Below are 10883 nucleotides of genomic sequence, written 5' to 3' on the forward strand. Positions count from 1 at the left end.
GACACCAAAATGACTCGCAGTCATTTTGGTGTCACCCCTCCAATGGTGTCACCCGGGTGCAGGCCGCACCCCCCGCCACTGACCAGGGCAACTGAAAATCAGTTGCACGCCCGATAGTATCAGGAGAGAGGAGGGGACCCGGCGGCATACCTTATCCTGCCGGGTGACTGTCCCCTCCTCTCTCTGCCGGCATCCATCACCAAGTAGGCCGACGGCAGGTATCAGACTACTACAGCGACTACGGAGGTTACCGCTCCAGGTGTCACCCAGCCTCGGGATGCCCCTGGCCCTGGTTTGCACCTGAGTAGAACAACGGCAGCAGAAAAATGCCTGAAAAGGTACATGATCCTTCTTTTTTCACCTGGATATCCCTGACGATCAATGGTTTCTCGGATGTGAGCAGATAATTTTAAAACTGGACTTAAAAGGGATGTGAACATGCAGCAGTTTACTGATTAAGCAACTTGTTTACACCAAGCCTGTGTTCAGATCAGTGTTGCAGTGTAACATTAAAGCAGAACTAAGGACACCAATTTAGCTGTGTCCCAAAAAGTTAAATTCAAGGCATGACTCTCCAGTGTGCTTACTTCACCTCTCTACTGAACTTTCACTTTGCTCATGACATGGCAGTTGAAGTTTATAAATGCGGAACAATCCTACTGTAGAGCAGTCTGTGCATGACACTGCATGCTTTTTCTCCTCGGATTATATTCAGATCATTTATATGCAGAGAATAAACTGCTCTACCTCTGGCATCAAGAAAGCAATAACAATTGACAGAGAAAATCCAGTCCAGATAAGCAGTTCTTTCCCAGATATCATTTTGGTCAGGGAGTGTGTGCGCTGATGACATAGAATGTACAGACACTTGACTATAACCACCACAGAGGTCACAACTGTGGGTACTCTTAAGGTGGCCATACACGGGTTAGATTTTAGCTGCGTTTTTCTGACTTGGCCCAAATTCGAGTAGCGCGTGGCCCCCGCTGGTATCCCTCCATTACAATCCTCTTTTGTTGAAAGAGCCTGTCTGACAATTCTTAGCCAAACATTGACTGTAGCCAGTCGGCTACAGTCACTATTCTTGTATAATGATAGTGCCATACCCCCCATTGTCATTATACATTGCTGGAAGTGGGGAGGGATTCAAGCCTCATTTATCCCTGCCTGCTTTACTATATTGCCTCCTTGTCTGTCTTCTAACAATCTGTCACTTTTTCTTCCCTCCTTCTCCCTTACTTCATCCAGCCTGTGTCCTGATGTGTCACTGCCTTTTTTCCTGTGAACTTGTGCGCCTTTGGTGAAGGTAGCCCCCCATGATGCATTATGGATCAGTACGCTCTTGGTCATGCTTCAACCTATGCCATCCCTTGTATTTGCATGAAATCTCATTCACCTTTTCTGTCATGTTTCTTCCTGTAGCTCTGCACTGTGATTTCTGCAAGAGAGGGTCTGCATGCCATGTGTGAGGTACTCCATGACTAGAAGTCACATGACAAGCTGTGCAGTGATGCTCATGTGCCTGAACTGCAAGTCTCAGCAGTATACAGTGCATCCCACAGTTATAACCTTTTTGTCCTTTCTTGATAATTGTAGAATTGTTTGTGACTCCCTGCATCTTTTTTTTTTTTTTCCTTCATTGTGTCGTGTGTGTGCATTTCATTTAGATGTAGTTGAATGCCACAGAGAATAGAATTGCTAAAGAAGAATCCCAGTCTGTTTAAAACAATTTAATTTATATTAATAATTTGCAGAACATTTCTACCTGTATTTTATGTGATTTTCTTTTGCGCTGTCTTCACATTCTGTTTCAGTCATATCGTGTACAGCTGGTGAGTTTTTAAATTGGGCTGATAATGGGAGATCCTGAATAACTGCAGAAATGAGTGAACCTCAAGAAAGGTGTTGCTCGGGCAAGCCCGGGGCTCCCAAGTAAGCCTCAGCAGGGTGTCTGCAAATCGGCTTTGATAGTTTTCTTGTTCCAGCATCATACAGGATCAGCAGCTTGTTTATGCACAGGGAGGAAAGTTTTGAGGCAGCATACAAATTTCAAGCTGGAAACGGGATGAGGTTATAATACAGTTTAATTTCAGTTTCAAAAAATAAAGTTCTCTATAGAGGATAAAGCAGCTATATATATTGGCACACACATACGGAAGCAAGGCCTAACTACTCAGAAAAATACATGTGCAAGTAGAATGTAGTCATTATGACTGATATATTTTTGTTGCTGACTGGATTTCTTCTTTGAACATTTCTTTTTATTATAAACTATCATTGTGTTTGATCTGTGCCCTCCCCATCATCTCTACATCAAACTCTCAGATCAGCAAGGTGTTCTCACACTTTAGGCCTCTGAGTCCAAGAAAGTTTCCCAGTGTTTTGTGCTCTCTTATAAAGACATGGCATGTCATGTGTGATGTGTTCTGTCTGTCCTCCATGATTCTGTGCCTGTCTGTGGAGTGTTTTCAGAAATTCTCTAATGTGTGTTTCCTAACCATGATAAATGAATCGTATATTTCCATCTATGTAGCTGAAGCAGAAGACCCTGGAACTCACACGTGCCTGCCAGAAGCAATATGAGCTGGAGCAAGAGCTTGCCTTCTACAAGATAGATGCCAAGTTTGAGCCGCTGGGATATCTGACATCGGAGGTAACTGAACACAGATCAGTGCATCATATGGTGCTGCTCACCAAACTGAGCTTAGGGGTCTCTGCCAGCTAATAACATCTTAGTGGATTTCATGCGTTTCAGAACTTTATACACAAAACACTGAATGGTATTTCTGGCCCTTATGGGCTTGTATAGTCAGAACGGTCTGTGTGTCGATGGCCCAGCTGTTTTCTGCAATTGAGGTTTTTTACTCTGTATGCGATACCGTTGCATAAAAATATCTTATAATGAAAATATAAGAAGATGTATTGGAAAGAAAAGGTAGTTGAGTGGGTGATCAACCTAAGGTTCTAGAACGGAAGAACAGTCTCCTCTATCCAATGTTGTACAATGGGGGATGCAGCTGTACCCAGGCCTATGAGGACAGAGGGTCCACACATAACTACTTTTCTCCCTTCTACCCCTGCTGTGTGCTCACATTACATTCAATGCAGATTAACGCAGGCCTTCTCTCTTCATGTCCCTTCTCTGTTTTCTTTCCCTATATTTGTGTCTGTCTTATTTGTATAGCTATATCTCTGTCTCTATATCTTATAAAACCATACACTCCTTACTGTACGTGCTGAACAGACAGACAAATATTTTTTATGCAATGGTGTCCCCAGTTTAATTTTGCACAGTACCTATAGCTTTCATTTTCTCTTCTGTATACTACAGTGGGTGAAAAGTGCCATATCTGAATGTTTGTACACTTTCAGGAAATGGATGCAGAGGTGACTCCAGATGAAAGTCCTTACATTGGAAAAGCTCGCTATAAGAGGAACCTGTACGCTCAAGAGGGTTTCATTCCTGACCGGGCACAGCACATACAGATGGGAAAGATCGAGGCGGATGGGGATGACCAAATTAAGAATCAGCAAATCCGTGCCCGGATCCATACAACACTTGATGTAGACCTGAATGAAAAAGAGAAGACTATCCAGACAGGTAACTTAAACGCTATGCCTACTGCAACCGCTAGGGGTGTGCATTGTATGTAACCTGCACTGGAAAAATGTTTACAATACCATGTTCAGTTCCTGCCATTTTGTTGAAGTAAACCTATCAGTAATTTTTACAATTCTGCATGAATAAATTACTGAAATGGCACAATATGCAACAGCCATATACTTTTTAAAAAAAAATCTCCGCTTTTATCCTTAAACAGCAGTCCTGGAGCTCCAGTCTAGTGACTGAGATAACTTCATCAGTCTACTGCAGGCAGGAACAAACATTTTCTTGGTCTTCTCTTGTGCAGCATTGTAAGGTGAGGGGCTGATCTGCGTTAGACATTTGTGATCACAGCCAAGAATTGAGTAAACCCCTGGATTCATACGGCTGCATTATCTCTGAGCCAGCATCTCAGTTCAAGAACTGAACTAGATTCTGATTCTGAATGACGCCTAAACTGGAACTGTCCTTGTGGAGGGAAAAGCAGATTAGGTAATTGTTAGTGGGACTACTGTGTTCTCTGTGTGAGAATTAATAGTTACACTTGCACACTACTTCGCATGCACTTAACATGAAAACATATATGCCTGAAATAGTGTGAAGACTTAAAATGCTCAATGCAAACAAAGCAGTGGGTCCGGATAACCTGCACCCCAAGGTACTCAAGGAATTAAGCCAGGTTATAACTAGACCATTAATCCTCATTTTTAAGGACTCCTTAATGACTGGTAGGATCCCCAGTGATTGGCGGAGGGCTACGGTAGTCCCAATATTCAAAAAGGGGGCAAGGTGCCAACCTGGGAACTATAGGCCGGTCAGTCTAACATCGGTAGTTTGTAAAATGCTAGAGGGCATAATAAAGGATTATCTGGTAGAATTTGTTCAGGAAAACGGGATAGTTAATGACAATCAGCATGGGTTCAGGAAAGACCACCCCCCAGTAGTTGTGATTATTCTTTTATGATTCTCCAGCACCTCTTATTACAATCATTCCCAGTGCTGTTTTACTGTTCTGTCCTAATATTTATAAACTTCATAGGTCACATATACTGTGTGTCTACTATATCTACTGATGGTTGCGTTGGAATTTTTTTCTCCTGTGTGTTGTTACAGATCCAAATTTTGTAATTTATGCTTCAGAAGTACCATTTACTGTGTAGCTTACAACCTGTGATTTGCTGGTGTTTATTGATGGTTTAAATAAATGAAAAGCCCATATATCTAGATGTATTCACCTGTGGTATGAGTTGCCAGCTGTCTCCTTGTTCCATCTGCTGGGTGTACAACATATCTACGTTAGAGTTCCTGGTTCCGCCCGCTCCAGCTTTTTTGTTACTTTTTTTATGAACGTTATTTAATATTATGGATATTGCAACAGCAGGAGAGTGAGGCCTCTTATAGTGGCACAGTAGATGGCTGGACCTGGCCACTGTAGGAGGCCTCACTCCCCTTCCTCCTGGAGCGTGGCCACTTTTATTCCTCATGGTCCCTGTGTGTGTTGTAAAGTAGCCAACGCTCCAAGGTCACTCATGTGATGGACTAAAATCTGATGTTTAGTTTACTACTTTGCACTGAGATTGTAGTCCATCACGGGAGCGAGCTTTGAGCTTGGAGCTGCTGCCTCAAGAAGAAAGGGTAGTGTCTGCACCAATTTAGAGATGATTTGAGGATCTACAGCTGAGTGGTACACAAATAAGATTTTTGTTAATAGTTAAGGTACTTGAATAAGTTTTCAACATTTTAACTCTTGAGTTTAGTGCCGCTTTAAATGCTTACCTCCAGCCCTGCTTCGGATATCTGCATTGTATGGACATGCCCCATGCCACCTATCCTTTTATTGAATATCAGCCAGGCCCTGAGCCTCCTGAGCTTGCACACTGTTGCCTTAGTCATCCATTGCTGGTCTGTAGCGTTCTAAATGGGTTCTCCCATGAGTTTGAACCCTGTGATGGGAATGAATGAGGCAGAGCTTGCACAGCAGGCATGGGGACTGCCTGGGACTATCTTCAGGCAAAGGATGTGTGGCACAGAGCAGCACTGAACATCTCTGGAGTGGGTCGGAATGTAAGTATTCGCCTCTGTAAAATACACACTGGGGGGTGGCTGTGAAAGAAAAAGCCACTAAAATTGAAATTGTGATTTAAAGGAGAACTATGAGATGAGTGATTTCCACTCACCTCATAGTTCTAGCCGACCTGTGACAATGAGACTGTCACAGGTCGGCTCAGTAGATCGGGAGGTGAGGGAACACATACCGGGTTCCCTCACCTCTCGATCCTGTCACGGCTCTCTGCCGAGACAGGGGGAGGGGCTGGATTCCCCTCTCCCCGCTCCGATCTGCCAGCGCTGACTGGCGGAACGGACGGGGGAGGGGGCGGGTACAGCTGGCTCTGCCTCTAGATAGGCAGAGCCAGCTGTCACTCACGCAGCTGGGCGGATTCCGTCATCTACGTCGGGATCCGCTCCGGCGTCTCAGTATACCCCGAGCTGTAGCTCACGGTATACTGAGCTTAGGGTAACGGGAGGACGCTAGTTTGTGTCCTCCCGTTACCCTAAGGAGAACTATGGGGAAAAACACTGACCCCATAGTTCTCCTTTAAGTTTAACTGACCTTTGGGAACAAAGTAAAATTTGGTTGGGCCTAATACTACATTTAGGCAGCTGTGTAATTTCAGCATTTGTCCTTCTTACAGAATATAATTTGGGGTAAGATGATATTGTATTTTGTGTTTTCCAGCGCAAGCAAAATTGTCAGAACTGCAACAGGAAATAGTAAACTCAGAGCAGCAGATCTTGAAGGCAACTGAGGAACTGAAAGAACTGGAGGATGCTGTGGCTCAGCGGAAGGTGGGTGGAGTTACAGTATAGAGTCATCTCTATATTCATGTGTAAAGTTACATGTAATATTGTTGCCTTGCCTTGATGGAAAAGGCTAAGATTATTCCAGTGCATGTGTTTGATCGGAATTTATGTGATTTGAGAAGAAAATTCTGAAACTCACAGTGAGTGATGCAGCCTTTAAGAGTTGGACAGCAGTCTTACCAAGAATGATAGCTGGCAAGATTTCTGTCCATTCTTGTCAGAGGGGCATGGAGGAATGTGAAATGCTCTGTCAGGTTTTCGTTGCTGCCTGCGTCTCTTTTAACATGTGATGTACTACCTATTTTTTTTCACACCTTTTTCAAGAGCGCCTGTCAGTTGTGATCAACAGGGAATCCATGCACAGATCCCCTGCTGATCAGAGCAGTGTCTATTCATTTGTTTTCCTCCATCGGAAGGTGGAGGAAAAGACTAAACTTACTAGACCTATGTTAGTTCTATGGGGATTTGGATGTTAATGGACATGTATCAGTTTACATCAGATTACCCCTGATCCGCCACGATCAGGTCTGCCAAGACGGAACTGTTTTCTGTTTTGTTTTCTGGACCTGGACAGAGTTGGGGGTAATCGGATGTAAATGAATGTGTGTCCGTTTAGATCCAACTGCCTCTAGACTAACACTGGATCAGATTCACCTGAAAAACTGGAATACCAGTCTGAAAGAGGTTTAAAGGAGGCAAGCATTTCCGGTTTAGCAGCAGGAAGTCTTAAACTCAAGGTTTTTAATTCTATCTTTGTCCCTCTTGAGAAGGTTTGCCTTGTTTACATTTTTTTTTTTTGTCTAACAACCAACAGCTGGAGAGAAAGCGAGGAGAAATTTCTCCAGTGGTAACAGAAACAAAACTTGTCAAAGGTTATAAAGCTGCTAGAAATCAATTTCTTCTTGTGTCCATGCAGGGGAGATTTCCCCTCACTTCCTGCTCTGTCTGACACATGCCAAACAAAGGAAGTGTGAAGAAATATCCTAAACCGGTGTATAAAAATGGGAGAAAAAAAAAACAGATTCCTTGTTTCACTTTCTGTAAGATAAAATGTGACAATTAAAGATCATTTAATAATTATACCCCATATTTTATTCAAAATTTGTTTTTAGGTGTTAGAAATTAACACCACAGCTTAAATATTCTCTTTTATTAGGTGGCTTTGCTTTCCTGAGTGCACTGCGCATTTACAGCCATGTTTTTTATTAGCATCTATGGCATAAAATGTGTGTGCTAATTAGCTTTGTACCAAACAGAAACCAAACTCCATTGTTTGGATGTGGATTCTTCATAAAAACAAATCAAACTGTGGATTTCCATTTTAGATCGTGGAGACAGAAAAGGAAAAACTCCGTCAGCAGCTGAGCCAAAAAATTCAATTGCTGAATGAGCTGCGTCAAGAGGCTCAGGAACTGGAGAGGCAGATGGATCGCCAGAGAAGGGAGATGGATAAGAAATACGCAGAGCTAGAAGAACTGCAGAGGCATCTTGACTCTCTTAGCCCTCATGATCCCCAACATGTGAGTGCTTAGATCTATACACAAGAATTGGTTCAGCTACAAATATAGCTCCCATAGAATGTTCACATTTTTCTGAATTACTCTGCACAGTGGAGCAGTACCAAATTACATGTTACTCCTCTGTTTGAAGGGGAACTCAACCTTAATTTATTTTTCCGTAGAATGAGGAAGAGTCACAACCTCAGGTTGTATTGCTGTGCCCCACAAACAGTGGTTATCAAGACAGGATATAAGGGGAAATCTTTCTAACAGACAACAAAAACAACCTGATAATTTTGTGCTCTAGCTACCCCACCCCCTAAATGTTTTTGGCAGACGTTTGAGTGGAGGAAGCCTCTCTAAGACACATATCGCCTAAGACATGAATCATTTTGTTGTGGTTGCTGCACACCTACATGGTAGATTCCACTCTGCACATATGCTGCTACAGATTTCTTGTCAGTTCTCAGAAGGACCTGTTTAGAAATCCACCTACTTACCCACCATAATGTGCAATTTTTTTTCTGGATTTGGGTATGTAAAATCTAAATAAAAGTCATTGTTGGCCTCTTTCTAAAATTGCTAGTAGCCTGGCAATCTTTTGCTCTAATACTTTGAGTCACTGACCCAACACATGCATGTAGCCGATAAAGTCAGAACTCTTGACCTGCATATGTTGTGTAGGGTTAGTAATTCAGAACCAGGGGCATGGTAGTTGGGCAATTCATTATTAGCATTTTTTTTTTTTTGGAAATTCTTTATTTAATATTTTAACAATATAAGAGAGAAAATACAAAGGCAAGGCAATACCCCAATGTATCACTAACAAAAACAAGTAAATATACCAAATTAACCATTAGGAAACAATTATAAGGAAAAATGCCAATCAAAGGACGCACAGGTATGCAAATCTGTGTTCAAGGGTGCATCGCTTAACAGGGAAGGGGATGAAACCCATTTCCCATAAAGGCCACCAGGAGCTAAAAGGACAAGGCAGTATAAAACAGTAAGGAATAGAGAAATAAAAAAGACCAGGATAGGAAAAAGAGGCAGCAGAGAAAGGGAAAAAAAAAGGAGAGGAGTGGGGAGAAGCAAACTCCTACTCTTCCCCAGTCACCCCCGCCTACACACATCAAAAAGAGTTTCTTTCAAGGCAAATTCATGAGAGGGAAGAAATTTAATTTGTCATAGGTATTTTTAAGAGAACTGGTCATGACTTTAATATTGTTGACCCTGTCAAGCCACATGCGCACAGTAGGGGGGTCAGGTTTCCTCCACAGAGCAGGTATGCAGCATTCACCAAGTGCCTTAGCACAGATCGTTTATGGGTCTTCAGGGGGACTTGATTATGGTGCCTAGGAATGTCATAGTCAGTGAATTTGCAGGGAATGGTGTAGACCTGATCCCAGAAATCATGCAACATGGGGCAGGACCAGAACATATGTAAGATGTCACCGGGGGCTTGTGCACAACACCAACAAATACCTGGAATCTTGAGGAGAGAAGGAATGCAAAATCTTCGGTGTTCTGAACCATCTGGTAACCAGTTTATAACCCGATTCTTGATACTTGCTACTGATAGAGGATTGGTAAGAAAGGGTCAAAAGCTTGGAACGTTCCTCAGAGGAAACGTGTATCCGTAAATCTTCTTCCCATTTGGAAAGAAAAGGGAAAGAGGAGTCCTCGTCTTCCCTAAGTAGAGATTTAACACAAAAGTGCAAGGCATGTCGCACTTGGCCTGCCTGTACGCGCACTATTAGCGTTTCAGCAATGCCACTGTATGTATGTATCTCTTACAGATTTTCTTTAAGGTACTGAGTTACAGAAAGTAAAATGTTTTAAGGGAGCATTGGTGCCGTCTATTCTGTAGATTTACCTATGTACTAAGGTTTTAGCAAGCATTGTTTTCCCCTCAAATGTTGGCCTAGCATTGTTGCTTTCCAGTTTCTTGAGTTCATCTATAAAAATATATTCATAGATTTAGGTGGTAGGGATAATGGTCATACACCCTTTACAAGGTGCTTACAATGGACCCCCCTTTTTAGAAGGATACATGGTGTTAACATATAACATACAGTTTCTCTTCATTACAAAATACAGTAACGCTGATTGCTTGCTAATTGGTGACAGTGGATTAGTGCATTTCTACATGGTCCTTTACTACACTAAATACATTTGATACCATACATATAGTTATAATGCTGAATGTTGTACATGTGTTGTATATTGTCTGTGTAATTGGCCAGTACACTCCTCTCCCCAGTAGGTGGCAGTCTTCAATTTGTGCTCTTAGACTCCAAAAGTTGAGAAGACCAGTGTAGTTACAGCTTGCTATATGGATGCTCCTGTTAATTCAGAAGAATAAAATACTGCTTTAATTTGTCAGAATTATTGCCACAACAACCGTAATCGGTTACAGTGGACTATACAGTGGAATAAATACAAATGTCTGGTGAAGGCATCCACATTGCACCCTGACCAATGTCTGCTTTTCCACTCTAAAATAATACCTGGTTCACCCTTGCAAAGGGACATCAGGCTTGTCATTTATTACAGGGGACTCTATTGTGCAGTAATATGTTTTTCATATTTCTATTTACATCTCAGCTTCATTTATATGTACACTTACTTTACAGTGCAATTTCAAATGAGTTGTATGCTTTGATACTTACACTTTTCCTTGATTCACTTACTGTTTTGGTGCTTCATATATCTACCCTGTACTGCTCTAATTCCAGTCATAGTCTGCTGTGAGCTACACTGTGCATGGCTGGTGGTTACAGCCACGCTAGGCTGACTTCATATAGAGCTTCACCATGAATGCATAAATTACTCATGGCAGGAGGGCACTGTAGAGTTGAAGGAAGGCATAAAGCCCCCCCCCCCCCCCCCACAAAACAAAAAAAAAAGAAGACACG

At 42.3% G+C, this 10883-nt stretch overlaps 1 protein-coding gene across 1 annotated transcript in view; it reads left to right on the top strand.

Moving 5' to 3' along the window:
* Positions 1 to 10883, top strand: part of CNTRL (centriolin) — an 86651-nt gene that overhangs the window by 10807 nt on the left and 64961 nt on the right. The window contains exons 7-10 of the mRNA XM_018564652.1: positions 2534 to 2653; positions 3373 to 3601; positions 6342 to 6451; positions 7792 to 7986. Of these exons, the coding sequence (XP_018420154.1) occupies positions 2534 to 2653; positions 3373 to 3601; positions 6342 to 6451; positions 7792 to 7986 (654 nt within the window). The remainder of the gene's footprint in view (positions 1 to 2533; positions 2654 to 3372; positions 3602 to 6341; positions 6452 to 7791; positions 7987 to 10883) is intronic.

The sequence above is a fragment of the Nanorana parkeri genome, unplaced genomic scaffold, assembly GCF_000935625.1.
Source record: "Nanorana parkeri isolate BGI_ZX_2015 unplaced genomic scaffold, ASM93562v1 scaffold770, whole genome shotgun sequence".
Classification (NCBI taxonomy): domain Eukaryota; kingdom Metazoa; phylum Chordata; class Amphibia; order Anura; family Dicroglossidae; genus Nanorana; species Nanorana parkeri.